Source organism: Meriones unguiculatus, chromosome 12, assembly GCF_030254825.1.
Source record: "Meriones unguiculatus strain TT.TT164.6M chromosome 12, Bangor_MerUng_6.1, whole genome shotgun sequence".
In the NCBI taxonomy this organism is placed as follows: domain Eukaryota; kingdom Metazoa; phylum Chordata; class Mammalia; order Rodentia; family Muridae; genus Meriones; species Meriones unguiculatus.
The window spans coordinates 30206768-30223786 of NC_083360.1; the positions used below are offsets into that span (position 1 = coordinate 30206768).

At 48.9% G+C, this 17019-nt stretch overlaps 1 protein-coding gene and 1 long non-coding RNA gene across 2 annotated transcripts in view; both read left to right on the forward strand.

The window, feature by feature from the left end:
- Positions 1-17019, forward strand: part of Zfyve28 (zinc finger FYVE-type containing 28) — a 94671-nt gene that overhangs the window by 60826 nt on the left and 16826 nt on the right. The window contains exons 7-8 of the mRNA XM_021643703.2: positions 1984-2085; positions 8966-10282. Of these exons, the coding sequence (XP_021499378.1) occupies positions 1984-2085; positions 8966-10282 (1419 nt within the window). The remainder of the gene's footprint in view (positions 1-1983; positions 2086-8965; positions 10283-17019) is intronic.
- Positions 10291-14718, forward strand: LOC132646799 (uncharacterized). Its single transcript, XR_009585063.1, has 2 exons — positions 10291-12627; positions 12735-14718. It is a non-coding gene; the product is annotated as an uncharacterized LOC132646799 (long non-coding RNA).

Here is a 17019-nt window from a genome sequence, read left to right on the forward strand (position 1 = left end):
CATTGGTGGGGGAAAAAATAGAGAAAATCTACCAAGATAAAGACAACCCATGCCAATGTTCAGTAGGATGTCAGTGCTTTTCAGTGTGACCCCAGAATCAGGGCAATCCCTGAAACTCCCCTCTGCTCTTTCATGGTAGAAATGGAAAAGCTATTCTATAGATTCTTAAGGAGCCTCCATGGGTCCTACAGACCAACAACAACTTCGGGAAAGAAAAAGAAAGAAAAGACAGAGAAAGAAAGAATAAGATTCACACAGTCTGTTTCAAAACTTACTACAAATAAAAACAGTGTCCCTGCCCACTTAGACATGAAGGCCAGTGAAATGGAGTTAAGAGATCAGAAACCCTGCCATCTGTGGCCAGATGATCCCAGACCAGGATTCCAGGAGCACTCAAGGAGGAAGGAATGCCATCCTCTGTGAGTGCTGTAGGTATGTGGCTGCCACAGCATACACTGTTATCACCAATTGTGTCAGTGTGGCCTCTGTACCCAGATATTTAGCCACATCCCAGTCTGGATATTGTTAGGAATGCATCTTAAAGGTGAGTGAACATGTAAATGAATAGAGTTCTGAATTCAGCATATTGCTGCCTTATAGTGCAGTATAACTCATATAATCAGTTGAAATCCAAGGAGGAAACAGGCTAAGATCCCCTAAGGAAGAAGGGATTCTACCTGTGACCATAGTGACCATCCTCCCCCATGGCTCCCGCCTGTTTGCCGCCTGCCCCACATAGTTTGAATTTGCCCTACACTCCAGTCGTATAAACTGGTTTCTCCTCCTCCTCTCTCTCTCTTTCTCTTTCTCTCTCTTTCTCTCTCACACACACACACACAGTCTCCCTGTTTCCCCCCTTTCAGTTTTGGCCCTCATTGCCCAGGATACAGTCCCCATCACAAACCCATCTGCTTCCGCTCAGTGTGAGCTCACCATTCAGCAGGAGGACCACAGAGCCCAGAGGCAGCACAGTCCGTTTCTCCTGTGAAACCTTTTAAGGGGAAATAGTCCCTTCGGTTCTGTTAGTCACTTTTTCTTACCAAACTGGGTATGTTGATCAAGTCTTACAACCTCGCAGGGACTGTGTGTGAGATGGTGACAAGGGCAAGAAGACCATGTCACAGCTATAGAAACAAGTAGGGCTCTCCAAGCAGAAAGCCCAGCAGCTGAGGGAGCGGAGGCACAGGTGAATCTTCTGGGGGCTCCTGAGACATACCAAACCCGAGCATCTGGGCCACAGAAGCACTGGAGGAGGAACTGGGGAAGGGCCCTGGAGTAGCATTCTGAGGAGAGCTGAGCTGGGAGTTGGCTGACTAAGGTGCGGTCAGAGCTGGGCGGTAGGCCCTGGGCCTGCCAGAGGGAGGCAGGTAGAGGTGGCTGTCAGAGATAAGATGATGGAATCAGGGCTGAGTGGAGCTGGCCTCAGCAGGTGTTGATCTGGGTGGAAGGTGCTGGAAGGGGACAGCGAGGAAAGCTCCAGCCTGGGGAGGGGCCATTTAGGGAGCCCTTGCCCGGAGGTGGACAGGAGGCTGCTTTCTGCCCTGAATGGTGACAGGAGACCCACATGGGAACTCAGTTATGTAGCTCCTGCTTGGCTTTTAAAGTGACAGTTACAGGCCTGACCCCCATTAGCCTCTACAGATCTAGTCTTTCTCTTTCGGTGAGGTACATGTTAGTGAAGAATCTTGAAAACGTTTCTCTGCAGCACCGAGGTGAACAAATACACCTGTGGTTGTTAGAGCGCCGCTGTGAACCAGGCTAACAAACTTGATGGTAAAGTCTGGGTGGTAATTGTAATTACCTTTTCCTGGACTTAATGAAACTATCATAGAGGTGAAGGGTGAAGCCATAACTTTGCTAAACGGGGTTGCTCCAGGTCCCAGCTGGCTGCCAGTGTTCTTGCAGATATTAAAGCTGAAACCATAGGGTTCACTCAGAGGCCCACAGAGTCTAATCACACTGGCTTGTGTGTCTTGAATGCAGTGGCCTTGTGGTCTATGCAGATGGACCCCTGAACTTGGACCGGAAGGTGGAAGACATGTCTGAATTGTTCCGGCCCTTCCATACCTTGCTCCGGAAAATCAGGTGAGGGCTGGAAGACGGTTGCTGAAGTCAAGCGCTCAAGCCACCCTCTGGGTGGCTGGGAGGTGGGTATTAATGTCAAGCGTGCAGCCCCCTCTGAGTCATGAGTGCTGGCCACACATGCTCCTGTGTGGTACCTGTGTTCACAGCGGTCCAAGCTAGCCTTTGTCTTCCCTGCCCGGGTCACAGAGTGGGTGGCAGCTCTTGTGGGCTAAGCTTTAAATCGTAAACTTCACACTGCCCTACTCTGAGTGTACCACACAGCTCAGTGTTGACTCTCCGTCCACAAAAGCTCCGAAGTTCCCTTCAGGAAGCTCATACGTCGGTCTCGGTTAGGCTCCTGCGGATGTGTAGCCCTTCTGCCAGGCCAAACCTTTCTCTTGTTGGACTGAGCACTGCCCAGTGGCTCAGTGGGGTGGTTGTTCATACCCTAGGGATGGCCTCATGATGAGCTGGAAACAATGGCCATGGCCACCCATCTTGTGGGTACCTCCTTTGGCTAGTGAGAGGCTGATGGCTCTGGATGTGTTCTTGTTGCATACTCCATGGGTCTGGCAGAGCATCCAGAGCCTCCTCAGAACCTGCTCAGAGTTTCCTTGTGGAGGCATAGAGCATAAAACTATGCAGAACAGATCCAAGCAGAGACTCTTGTGGGTTTTTCCTGTGGGCAGCCTTGAAGTCTTGGGACCCCGGGGAGTCAGCAGACTGGCATCAGGGTGCTCAGTCTGTGTCACAGTTTATCCTGTAGATGGCTCTTGGCTGTTTTCCTCTCACTCTGGGTGGAATGCAAATGCCAGACTTAGAATCTGAGGACCATTTTGGTTCCAAGACAAAGGATGAGAGTAAATTAGGAGAGGTCACAGGCAATGCTGAGGAAGGAAAGTGCAGCCTTGGCAAAGGGGGTCCTTGAAGGAAGGTTGGGGCAGGTGCTGGGTTAATGAGAGGAAGTTCCATGGACTCAGGAGAGAGCTAGGCCCTCAGAGATACTTGACTTCTTCCCAGGAAGCATTTGAAAATTCAAAGTAAATGTTTATTTGCCCAAGTTTCAGGCTGGGGTCCAGAACACAGCTACAGTTGTCTGGTGGAACACTCAGCACTGGGGGCAGCCAGGAAGCATAGCTGCTGAGTTCAGGTGTAGGAGGAGCCTGGGCACAAAGACCTGGGGGAGGAGGGGGAGGTTTCCTACAGACTCTCAGGAGACAGATGTGTGCCTCAAGCTTACTGCTAGTGTGCCCTAGAGACTGTTGTCAGATGTTGAAGGTTCATGGAATATGGAGGGTTGGAAAGTTAGAGGTTGACCTGGACCTCAGAAGGGCAGAGCTCCGTGGCTACTTGGGAGTATGGGAAGATGGAGCCTCACTAGCCTCAAGAGCAGCAATAAACCTGGATGTCTGAGCCAGTGTGATAATGGACCCTAATTCTACATCCCTAGCAAAAGACAGGGAAACATCTTACTTAGCACAAGACAGTATCACCTGCTACTGTTAGAAGGTTTTAGGTCTGATATCTCTCATGCAGTTCAAACCTGCTGAAAAATGTGAAAAGGCAAGAAAATGATTTGTGGTCAAGAGAAAAGCATGTGACTCATTAGACTTAACACACAAGGATATGAACACAGTTACCAGTATTGTACCGTAGAACATACAATAAAGAGGGGATTGGAGAAGAGGAAGGATATTTAGAATCAATTAAAAATAATATTCTAGCTGGGTAGTAGTGGTATAGACTTTTAATCCCAGCACTTGAGAGGCAAAGGCAGGCAGTTCTGTGAGTTCAAGGCTAGCCTGGGCTACAGAGCTAGTTCCAGGACATCCAAGGTTGCACAAAGAAATTCTGTCTCGAAACAACAACAATAATATTTTTAGGAGCTAAAATGTTCGCTGGCTGAAAATGAAAAGCAGTGTGTGGATCTGAAAGCAGATCAGAGCCAGCAGGACACAGAAGTAATGGACCTAAGGATGGATCAACAGAGGAAGCACAAACTGACGCACAAAGACGAAAGGAGTGAGAAAGCAAGTAGAAGCATCAGTAGGAAAGGCGTGTGCAGTCCACTCAAAAGGCTAACACATGCCATTGGAATCCCAGGAAGGAAGAGAGAGAATGAGTAGAAACAATATTCACAGAAAATGGCCTAGGATTTTCTAAAACCAACAAGAAGTTTACTCATATATTTAGGAGACACAAATCACAAGCAAGATGAACACAAAACGTTCACGTGCATGTCATAATAAAATTGCAAACAACAAAGAAACTTAAAAACAATGAGAGGAGGAAAATACATATTACTTTAAAAGTAGCATAAAATAGATACCCCCCCTTTACACACACACACACACACACACACACACACACACCAAAACAAACAAAAAACTGGGTGGTGGTGGCACGCATCTTTAGTTCCAGTATTTGGGCTCAAGTCCAGCTATTGCAAAAATGAAGAAAGGAAATGAAAGCAAGAAAGAAAAATATAGTGCAGGAGAGATCACTGCAGACTTTACAGATAAAGCAATTGTAGGAGGGTACTATGAACAACTGCCAATAAACCTGACAATTTAAAGTAACATTTTACAAAAAGTAATCAAAGCTGGCAGAATAAAACTTTATAATACTGTATGTATTAAAATAACTTTTTTATTTTTTGTTTTAGTTTTGTTTTGAGACAGGATTTCTCTGTGTCAGCTTGGCTGACCTGGGCTTGCTTTGTAGACCAGGCTGGCCTTGAATTCATAGCGATCCAACTGCCTCTGCCTCCCAGCTGTATTAAGAGAACTTAATCCATTACTCTCCAGCCTTCCCACAAATAAAATATCAAGAGGATAGATCAATGGGTCGAGATACAGTTCTCCCACTTATGGACATGAGGTGTTGCAGAACTGTGGGGCTTTTTTTTTTCTCTCTGTAGAAAATGGGATGAGCTAGTAAGTATCCCTGTCCCCCTAAGCCTGCAAGAGAGTGAGGTGTGGGCTGAAGGACAGGAGCTGGGCGCGGCAGCCCACGCCAGTGATCCCAGGGGTGCAGCCAGATCTCATCCGGAGTAGACCGACCGCCAAGGGAGCTGTGGATTGTTCCAGAACAGAAGACAGTAGCTTTGAGAGTGCATGATCTACAACAGCAAACCTTGTTGTTAATCTTTCTCCTCGGGTTTGCTGGTGGGCTTTTTATCAACTAGACACCAGCTAGAGTCACTTGGGAAGAGGGAACCTCAATAGAGAACATGTTTCTATCTCGCTGACCTGTAGGCAAATCTAGGGGGGCGTTTTGTTTTTTGATTGATTGATGTGAGAAGACTGTCAAGAGTAGGCGGCGCCACCCCTGGGCAGGTAGTCCCGGTTATAGAAGCAGGCTGAGCAAGCCAAGTGTAATGTTCCCCCATGCTCTCTGCTTCAGTTCCTGCCTCCAGGCACCCTCAATGATAGACTATAACACGGTAGGATAAGCCAAATGAACCCTATCCTCCCAAGTGTCTTTTGGTTAGGGTGTTTTATCATAGCAACAGAAAGCAAACTAACACATTGAGGTTACCAGATACAGCGATACAGTAACAGAATGCCCAGTTAAATTTGAATTTTAGATAAACAGCAAATATTTCCATGTCAGTATATTGTAGATGCTCACCTACATATTTACACTATATATACCATGTATATACATATATTTTATTATATATAATACTTTTTGAGACAGTCTACTATATAGCTCTGGCTATCCTGAAATTCACCATGTAGACCAGGCTGGCCTTGAACTCACAAAGATCCACCAACCGCTGCCTCCCAATTGCTGGAATTAAAGACGTGTCACTATGCCCATTTTACTCTGTATTATCATAACACCAAAAAACTATTCATATTTATATGCACTTACAATATTTCTGAAATCTGAAATTCAAATTTAATTTCTACACAAACATATCTGGGGACAGTGCCTGCCGCAAGAGCCTGTAGGCTGCAAATTCTTATCTCTAGATAATGAAGACAATGAAACCACATCTGCTTGTAGAGTCAAGATGGCAGCAGCTAGGGAGACCGGAGGCGCGGGAGCATGCCTGGGGTCCTGGTTGTTTATTTTGGGATATGGAGACTGTCCACACGAGTGCGTTTGGGTTAGGACACTCAGGGAGCCTCACAGTTCTCTTTTTAACATAATGTTTTAGTGGCGCCTTCGGGAATTTCATGCTTGCATACAGTGCATTTTGATCACGTGCCTTCCCTTTCACCTTTCCCTGGGTGTTCCCCCACAACACATCCTTCCTTCACTCTGACGTCTTTTTTTTTTAAGTCTAATTAGTGCTGACCATATCCTGTGGGTATGGGCCCATGCGCTGGTGCATAGTCAACCTACCAGGCTATACCGCTAAAGAACACTGATTCCCGGGCTGGAGAAATGGCTTAGCAGTTAAGAGCACCGGCTGCTCTTCAAGAGGACCTAGGTTCAATTCCCAGCACCCACATGGCAGCTCACAACTGTCTGTCATTCCAGGATCTGACACCCCCACACAGATATAGATGCAGGCAACATACCAATACACATAAAAATGAAAGCAAATGAATTATAAAAAAAATAAAAAAAGAAAAGAAAACTGATTCCCTGTCCTCTAGCAATCATTAACTGTTAGTATTTCTTCAGCTAGAGGTAGGGGGTGTGTGTGCCCCTCCCTCATCCATCTTGGAGTGTTGACTGGTTTATGCAGGTTTTATACAGGCAACCACAGCTGTCAGGACTCATGAGTGCAGCACTCTTTTACCCCCTTCCTCCTGGACTTTTGGATCTTACAGCCTTTCTTGCCCCTCCTCCTCCACGTTGCCCGAGCCTTGAGGGGAGCAAGGGCAATACAGATGCCCCCTTTGTGGATTAGCAGTCCATAGACAGTTATTCTCTGCACATTGACCAATTGTGAGCCCTGCACCGTATTAACTGCTCTCCACAGCACAAAGAAGCTCCTTTGAAGAGGGCCGAGAGCTGCACTCATTTGTGACTGTGCAAGGACATATTTAGAAGGCAGTTTTATACTGTGTCTGCTTAACAGGATAATAGTAGGAAGTTTGAGCCTGAGGCCTATGAACTCTTCTGCTACCCATTCTTGGCCAGATTTATTTTACTGGGCATATGTTTCCTCCTGTGGTGTGGAACTTATATCCAATCAGAAACCAGCTAGTTGCCCCCATAACCCATTCATGCTGCGGTTACACCCATGGATATATCATGCCATCCTGGTTATTGTTATAGCTCAAAGGGTTCACAGCTGGCTAAGAGCTTGAGGACTCTTCTCCCCCAGCAGACTGCACAGCACCCTCTGGCACTTTAAAAGCTAGACAGCATAAAGAAGCATCCTGCTCGGTTCTAAGTTGGTTTCCCCATGTCCTGTGACCAAAGTATGTGGTGTCTCGAGCAGTGGGGTCTTACCATTTTAAGTTCTGGTGGACAGACAGAAGCAATGGCAATAGCCCGGATTGTTTTGAAAATTTCTGGGATCTTCCTGACCAACATCTCAAGGGGAGGAATCCTGCAGCTGGCACTGGGTGCTTTTTTTTTTTTTTTTTTTTTTTTTTTTTGCCTCACAGTTAATAAATGTGAATAAATGAACTTTTCTGCCTGTCCATGGATACACTGGAATTTTCCCTATGGGACACATACGCCAAGTACGTCCTGGGCCTCCCCCCATAGAGAGCAACATGTAGTTGGCCTTTTGGCCCTGTCTTAGACTCATCCTAGTCACAGTCGCAAAACCAGGCTTCATGTTCAAGTCTCAGCTGCAGTGTTTCTTTTTAAAAAATTTATTTATTTAGTCTTCTTCCATATATTACATCCCATCCACAGTTTTCCCTTTCTCTTCCTCTCTAAATCTCTCCCCTCTCTTCCCCTCCCCCTCCTCTCAGTGTTCCTTTGAGGAAACCATCCCAAACCCAGCCAGGTGCCCTGGTACTCACTCCTTGACTTATATTTTCTTGCTAGCAGTTGTCATTACTGTACAATGTGCATTTTTGCACAATGCTTAGACCTGCCTCACCCACCTGGAAGAAAACTCTAGAAAGGCTGAGCCATGCTTGCCGTCTCCCTGCACAGCCTTTGATGGCCAGAGCCTGGCAGGCATGTGTGTGGTCGTTACTAATATTTTTTAAAAGGTAAACGTTCCTATGTAAACAAGCCTGTATTGATTTTATTCTTTAAAGTGGAAGCTCTCAACCTGTGGGTCTCTTCTCCTTTGGGGGCCGCATATCTTGTATCTCACATACCAGATTATGATTCACAGCAGTAGCAAAATTACAGTTATGAAGTAGCTACGAAACAGTTTTTATGGCTGGGGTTCACCACAGCACAAGGAACTGTATTAAAAGGTCGCAGCATTAGGAAGTTTGAGAACCACAGCTTTGACGTTTTTATTTGGGCTAGTTAAGTGCACTAGCTGCTCTTCCTGAGGATCAGGGTTTGATTCCCAGCACCCACATGGCAGCTCACAACCATCTTTAACTCAAGTTCCAGGGGATCTTATGCCGCCTTCTGTCTTCCATGGGCACCAGGCACATCTGATACACAGATATACATGCAGGCAAAACACCCATAAACATAAAATAAAAATAATTCTTATAAAGCTTTTATAGTCACAGAAGTCTTATGATCAAGGGCCTCATGCACGGTAGACAAGTTTCACCGCTAAGCTACATTCCTGCCGACCAGGGCTTTGGCATGACTTACAAACATAGTTACCGCTACTTACATCTGTACCCATGACATAGAAGAGCTTTTGAAGTGGAGGGCACAGAGAGTGCCAAGCACAAGTGCTTGCAGCCTGTGGGTATCAGCATCGGGGGGTCGCCTCTGCTGTTTGTTGGCAGAGGCTCCTGTGGCATTTGAGACCCTCAGCCTAGTTTCTGTCTTGACCCTCTAGGGATCTGCTGCAGGCGCTGACTGAGGAGGAGCTTCACACACTGGAGCGGAGCCTCTGCGTTTCTCAGGATGTGGAGCTCCCCATCCGGGCGGACACCCAGGCCCCCAGCGTCCTGGCACCCACCTTTTCGTCATCCCTTCCGCCTGAGGAGCCGCTCTCAGCCAGTGCCAACGACCCGGAGGCAGAACTGGCCTGCTCAATGCAGTATGATGATCAGGAGCTGGAGGAGCTCAGCCGCATGGTCCACAGGGCCGGGGACGAGATGTCATCCCTGCTCTCACCACCCAGTGCCTGCCAGTCCCCAGCACACAGGCCAGGCTCAGAGGCCAGACCCCGAGGGGAAGCATCTCCAGCCAGAGCCCACCTGAAATCAGGTAGCGATGAGGAGGAAAGGGTGTTCTTCATGGATGATGTGGAAGTGACAGAGTCCCCTGCCAGGCCCGAGACCCCAGGGGACACATTTGGGCTGACAGGTAGCATGGAGGGTAGAGTTCAGCAGAGAGGACAGGATGGCCAGAGCGGAGAGGTGGGGGTCGGTGCACCTGCCCTGCTAAAGGAGGAAGACTGGAGCAACAACAACGTGGAGGATGACAAGATAAAGCTGGCCAGCCTCGCGGGTTCCACTTCCTGCAGCTGCCTGGACTCACAGCTGTACGTGGATGGCTGGGAGGTGAGCACGGATGACGCGGAGACGGCCGAGATGATTGCACACCGGACCGGGGGCATGAAACTTTCGGCCACAGTCATCTTCAATCCCAAGTCTCCCACCTCGGTGGACTCTGCTGTGTCAACCCAAGAAGCCCCAGGCCGTGGTAGTTCCCCCTTGGAGCCCGGGGCAGAGGGGACGGGGGACAGTTCACACAAACTCAGTGCTGCAGCCACCAACTGCCTCCTCCACTCCTGTGTGTGCTGTGGGAGCTGTGGGGACAGCAGGGAGGATGCGGTGGAGCGCCTCCGGGAGAAGTGTGGCCCAGGAAGCGTCATCAGTGCCTCTAACCCTTCCGTGAGCTTAGCCAAAGCTGGTGACAAAGAGCCGGAGAGACTAGATGAGGCCTGGCCTTCTCCCGACGTCACCTCGCCTCCAGAAGATGCCTCCAGCACGCGGGAGCCCGGAGCCCCTGCTTCTAACAAGTGCCTGGCACATACCTCAGGGCCTCAGGTGGACACAGAAAGCAGGTTGCAAGGAGAGGGTGAAGTCAGAGGCCAGCCAGAGCTGGAGGCCAGAAAGCAGGATCCTGAGAAGTCCCCTGTAGTCTCTGGGGACAGTCCAAGAGGGGACATGGCCCAGACAGAACCACAGCACCTGTTGGGCTCCAGGTAAGGGCTGGTTCCATTCTAGCGACCAGACTTACTCTCTTCTATGCGTTCAGAACACGTCCTGGCTGAGTCTCACAGCACCGAGATGCTTCCTTTTGGAGGTTTTGGCCACCAAATAGGTTGTGGACTCAGGGCAGGTATGTAGTTGGTGTCTGGGAGGATGAGGTATGGGCTGCCTGCCCCTGGAGTGCCCATCCTGCACTGTTAAGCTGCCTAGCAGTGGCCTCCAGGGCCCCAGTGATTCTTTCAGGTGGTGTTGGTACAGAGCTATCCCTTTTCATCCTGGTAGCTCATTCTAACCCCGGTGCAGCCCGTGGTGGACTGTGTAGTGGTAAGTGGGTATCTGGGGGTGAGGGGGAGCTAAGGACACAGTCCACTGATCTTTGCTCATCGCCATGCCTGCCTGGTGCACACAGCTGAAACAAGATTCGCAGAACCCGTAAGTGTGTGTATACAACCATGATGAGCTCTTGAGGCTACCCTTGGGCAAATTCTTAGGCAGTGTTCCCATGACTCCTGCCCTTCCTCAGCTCTGCTTTCCCTGCTCCCTGTGGCTCTTCCTTCCCTAGGAAAGTCCTCCCTGCTGTGGTCTGGTGATGTCAGGGTGGGCTGGGTCACTCAGTTTCTGGAGGAGAAGTGTTTCATCAGAGCTGAGGCTTCTCTGCCACTCACCTGAATATTCTGTCCATAGCAGGTTTTGCCAAGCATTGCTGGGGTTGACTCTGTGGTCTACTTTGTCTTTAATGTTGGGGGAAGGGGGAGAGGTGAAGAAGCCAGCAAGCCTGAGTGGTTTATACATTGTTGTGTCCTCAGGACCCTGCCCTGGGGAGACTTCACCTGGGCACGGCAGGCACAGGCAGAAAGCAGGAGGGCACAGGTCTCCACCTGGAGGTCCTGGAACCCAACACAGATGAGTGGGTACAGGTTGGGTCAAGGTAGGGAGCAGGTGTAGAAGGAGGGTTCTCATATCAGGGGTCCAGGGCAGCTGCCCCCTTCCTGTCCCTCACCCTTTCCTGGGCAGCAAATGGTCACCACCTTCCCTGGAAGCATGTGGGAAGAGCTGGTCAGGATCTCGTGTCTGTCGTAACTCCGAAGGCTCTCCCACTCACCACATAGCTCTTCGCTCTGCTGTTGGCTGCGGGGCTGGATTGTGGCGGAAGCTCTCAACCCACCCATGTTCTAGCCCCTGGAAACCTCTAACCTGCTTTGGTATCCATGACCTTCTGACTGTAGACACTGAGAATAAGCCGTTGAGTGCAGGCCCTTCCAGGGCCTCATCTTTTCCTGAGCAGTGTTCCACGCTGCTGCTGGAGCCACACATCGCTCCCTCCTGGAGCTCCGTCGCCCCCATTATGCAGAGCGGCCTTGCTGTGTCTCTCCCTTCATCGTTTACCGGTGTGTAAGATGTTTCCTGGCTGTCGAGAGTAATGCTGCTGTGAGAATCTATTTCCAGTTCTGTGTGGATGTCTGTTTTCATTATTTTGGGTCTGTAATAGTAGAACATGTAGGTCATATGTCAGGTAACCATTTTCTACATACTGGAGGTTACATACATCCTTACAAGTAGTGTACACGTGAGGGGTTCAACTTCTTCACACGGTTTGTGATTTTTAAAGAACTTTCCGTCCTTAAGGCAGAATCCATTAATATGCCTCAGTCAATTGCCTTGTCAGGTGCGAACCCGTAACTTCAGACCTTGGCAGGCTGGGGCAAGAGAATGGCAGATTTGAAGCCAGCTTGGGCCACCGATTCAGAATGCGCTCAAAACAAAACCACACAGACAAGAACCAAAGTTACTGGAGATAGTTCCTGTTTAACTTTATATTAGGTTTATAGAAACTCCCACTTATGGTTAAGTCAGCTTTATAATGGCATAGAATATTTGCATGCTTTCTAGACAAATCTAAACAAATCAGATGTGCCTTAAAAAATCTGCGTAGAAGGACTTTACTCTTTTTATGTCCCAGAGACAGACTTTCAGGGGGCACACCACTCATGTCAGGCACGTGGCTCTGAGCTCCATTCCCTCTTCACCTGGCCTGCTGACCTCTAGCCCAAGACCATACCACCAGAACTCTTTTTTGGAGACGTGCCCGTGCTTGCCTTTACTGAAAGGTAGAGCCCAGACAGCAGTGTGCACCCAGTCAGGCCCTGCTGTCTGCAGGGCTGCGTCCACTCCCACTGTTGTAGATGCTGCTGCTGTGGACAGCTGGTGCAGATGTCTCTCCTGTTTCCATAAAGCCTTTTCCGGAGACAGCCCCGGCTTCGTAGCCATGTCAAGTGGAACGAATTAACTTCCCAAAGGCTGACGATGGCTACCCTGAGGCCTCTGGCTCAGTTTATTGGTGAGTGAATTACTTTTCTACAAGGCTGACACAGAACCCTGTAAATTCCTTGACAGGAGAGGTGTGGTTTTTAAAATTTTGACCTTCCCTGTTTCCTGTTTGTGCAGGTAACAGTCAGAAAACGTCTACCATTTGGAAACTTTTCCTACCCTGAGAAGGGCCTCTGAATTTAGACCCAGTCCAGCTCAGTATATACTCAAAACTCAGCTGGGAAAGGTGAGAACACCTACCTGGTGTCTCAGGAGACTTCCCGCCTTCCAGGAAGCCTGTTTAAAAGATGCAAAAGGTCTGAAGAGGAAGCACTTGGCATGGGCCCAGAACCTCAGACAGCAGTATGTCGGCCCAGCACTGTGCTGTGGGGAGTTGGAGAATGGCTGCTTCCAGCTGCCTGTCACTCCTGTCCCAGCAAACCAGCATAGGAGTACTGGTCACGTGTTCTGTGTCATGAGCGCATTCCTGAGGGGTCAAGCCCAGTACCAGAACCCACCCAGGAATCAGACAGATGGGGCGGGTCCTTCAGGCCTACCAGGAGGTAGTACAGCAGCAAGCTTTCCAACAGAAGCGAAAGGCCAGCCTCACACAGGCAGAACACTGGCTGAAATGCAGAGTGAGACATCAGCAGGTCTGGCCAGTGTGACAGCATCGCCACAAAGCTTTCTGGTGACACGTGTGGTCTCCTTCCCTGGGGTGGTGTATTAGTCAGGGTTCTCTAAAGGAACAAGACAGTGTATATACCTACATACATATATGTTGGACTGGCTTACAGGATGCAGTGTGGGTACCCCAGCAACAGCTGTCTCACACTGGCAAGGCTGAGAACCTGGCAGTTGCCCAGTCCCTAGGCTGGATGTCTCAGAGTCCCAATCCACTGCTGGAGTCTTGAGGAGCAGCAGCTCTTCTGTCTACATCGGCATCCTGAAGAGGCTGTTTCTAACACCAGTGAAGGAATGCCTCAGTGACCAGATAGATGACCTTACCAATGAGAGTCAGGACAAACAGGCGAAAAAGCAAAGCTTCCTTTTTCTGTGTCCGTTTCTGTGGGCTGCTGCCCTCATTTAGTGGGGGAGGGGAGCGTCCGGCTTCAAATAATCAGGTTAATAAAATCCTTCCCAGGAGTGCCTAGCATCCTGGGTTTCACTTGTACTCCATACGCATCAGGTTGACAGCCAAGATTATCTATCACAAGTGGGTTATGATACAGCTCTAGTTCTGCATCGGGGAGACAAATGGTGATGTCTGCTCCATCCGTGCCCCCGGAAGGGGCAGTTACCTTCACTCTCTGCAAGCATCTGGGTCTGTTTCACGGATGTCATGATTTGATCACGGGAGTCCCATGTCTGGCAGGTGCCCCTGTCCTCCCCGTGATGTGCAGCACGGCAAGTGTAGTGACCGACAGGTGCTCACAGGCTTCTCTCCTGTGTGTGAGTCCCACCTCTCTGTGCAAACATGGAAGAAAAGCAGGAAGCTGTGGCAAGAGACCAGCCTTCAAGGCTGGAGTCCTCCACATTTCTGGAGCATGTTGCTCCAGAAGATGGCCTCCAGAAGGAAGGAAGGTCATTCCTGCCAGGAGACTAAGAGGAAGCAGATGGGCTTAAGGCTGAGTGTGTTGGCCCTACTGGAGAAGCCCCTCCGTGGGTGGTCTTCTGGACCTGTCTGATTCCACCAGCATTACCACCCTGGCTGGGGCACATTGTCATTGGTCGCCATGGATGTCCTGACCCTGCTGAACAAATGTTGTGGAACCCGTGCTCTTTAGTTCTTTGCTTTCTGATGGCTTTCCTATCTGTTCAGTGGTCAGAGATGAAGGTTTTTGGGGAAAGCTGACATGTATTTTTCTTAAACCTGGTTTTCTTCCACCTGGCCTTAGCTTCCTGACTGAAAACATTCTTTGGCGTCAACTTCATTGGCCACTTGTCAAAGGATGAAAACCACTCAAGCTGTCTCCCACCCTGGACATGCAGGAATGCTGAAGAAACGACACTAACCCCCCTTTTTTTCTCTCTGAATTTTAAGTGTGGTCCTTGTTCACTGTAAAAACTTTAGAATCATTTAAAAGACTAAAAGAAGTAAATAAAAATTTCCCACATTTTATGAACAGTTTTGATTATATTTCCACTAAAACTCATGCTGTGAGTATTTCTCCACAAACTTCTTTTAAAGCATGACTGGGGGTGGCAGCTGGATAGACGGCTGGGGGGGGTGCTGGATAGACAGCTCACTGATTAAGAGCACTGGCTGCTGTTCCAGAGAACCTGGCTGTGGTTCCTAGCACCCACGTGACAACTCAGAACTGTTAGTAACTCCAGATCCTGGGACTCTAGTGCTCTTTCCTGGCATTGTGGGCACCAAGCCAATATGTAGTATGTAGCAGACACACATGCAGTAAAAACACCCATACACACAAAATTAAAAATAAACCCCCACAACTCTAATAGAAATGACATTACATCACAGGACATAGTCTAACGTCTCTGTATTTTCAGTTTCTGTGTTGTTAGTCTTGTGTAGCTAGCGTTTGTTTTTTTTTTTTTTTTTTTTTTTACCACTTTGTGGGTTCCTTTTTCTCTCTTTTGCCCTTCTCCACCCCTGTCAAACCCCCTACTTCCTGCTAATTAGGGGTGTCAAGTTCCTTGGGGCAAGTTTTATCTTTGTCAACAGGATATAAAATTCCTTCTTTCCCTTCCTTCCTTCCTTCCCTCCCTCCCTCCCTCCCTCCCTCCCTCCCTCCCTCCCTCCCTCCCTTCCTTCCTTTTTCGAGGCAGGGTTTCTCTGTGTAGCCCTGGCTGTCCTGGACTCACTTTGTAGACCAGACTGGCCTCGAACTCACAGAGATCTGCCTGCCTCTGCCTTATTGAGTGCTGGGATTATGGGCATCCAGCTTCTTGTTTCTTTGTGCACGACTACTTGACAAGCCTCAACCAGTAGCACCCAACCACCAGCCAGCCAACAACTGCAACCCCTCCTCTGAGGGCCCTAGCATTTATGTATCCTCTGAAAAGTTCCCAGATTTCCAAATGTCACACATTTGCAGAAATTATCTGTAACTGGCAAAGCCATGTCCCTGCTAGAGCATGAGGCAAATCATAGTCAGCTGCTGTGAAGCAACCTCATATCCCTGTACCTGGGATTAAAAAGAAAACACATTCTTATCACATTTCTGGTGGGTTTTTTTTTGTTTGTTTGTTTGTTTTTTTAAGAAACCAAAATTACACAGTTCTGACTACAGTCTTGTGCAGTTTTGTTTCTCTTTTCTTTAGAATCTGCCCCTGGGATCTAAAATCAGCATCACAGAGGTCAGAGTCTTTCCAGAGAAGCATTGGGTGTATATGTACACCACAAATATTCTCCAAGGTGCTCCCTTCTGTGCCAACACAGATGCCCACTACACACCTTGCTAGTTTGGGAGGCAGAGCTAGCTCCCTGCCGACTGTGCGCTCTTTTTTTAGTGCCTGAGAATCTCCTTGGTTTTTCCTTCGCCTCATTGGACAGCTTCCTGGTTTCCCTCACGGCCCCACAGCATCCCTCTTTTGGGTGTGTGACAGCAGACACCTTTTTCTGAAACTCTCACTGACCTTTCATTCTCTGTGTTGATGCCTCTGGGTTTACAGATATCTTTAGTTCTGTTGTGCAGCTAAGTTTACAAAACTTCTGGAGAAGCCCTTGTTCTGCCTCCTGTTGCTCTTGTCTGCTGTACATTCTGTGTGCTGGGCTGCTCCTCGCCTTCTGGTTGCCGTGGTTTTTCTTTCCATCAGCTCTCCAGTAGCCTAGTATGAGCTGAGTCTTGGCACCACCTCCAGGGATTTGGACCACCTGGCCTTTGTTTGGTTGTGTTTTTTGAAATAAGGTCTTGTTATATAGCTCAGGCTGGCCTTCACTTTAGTCTTGGTTCAGACTCCAGAGTGCTGGGTCCGTAGACATCTTCCATCAATCTGCCACCATACCTGACCCCATACAGTCTTTCAAAGGGTTAGCCAGTAACTGCTGGGCTGATGGCCATCTAACTGATACCTGGCTTTGTATCAAGAATTCTTGGGAATGGGCACCATTTGTGTCCCTCCTGCTGAAATCCAGCCTGCTCCGTGGTTTACTGCTCTGTGGTTACACCCTGGTTGGGGGAATGATAGGAACCTCCCGGGGCTACCCTGGGCACAGACCATATGCTCTGACAGTGCGCTTTACCTGTAGCCTCGAGGTAGCGGACAGTTGGCCTGAGGGAGATTGTCCTATAGATCAACTGTTGGGCCTTCCTGCCTTGCTGAGAAGTGTCAAGCAGAGCAGGGTGTGCAGGCAAGGGGTGGGAAGGTGGTGCCCTTGCATGGGATTTGTATGACCTAAACTTCTCTTATGTCATCTTCCAGGTGAGCAAATGATATTTCTCAGCCCACCAGTCTC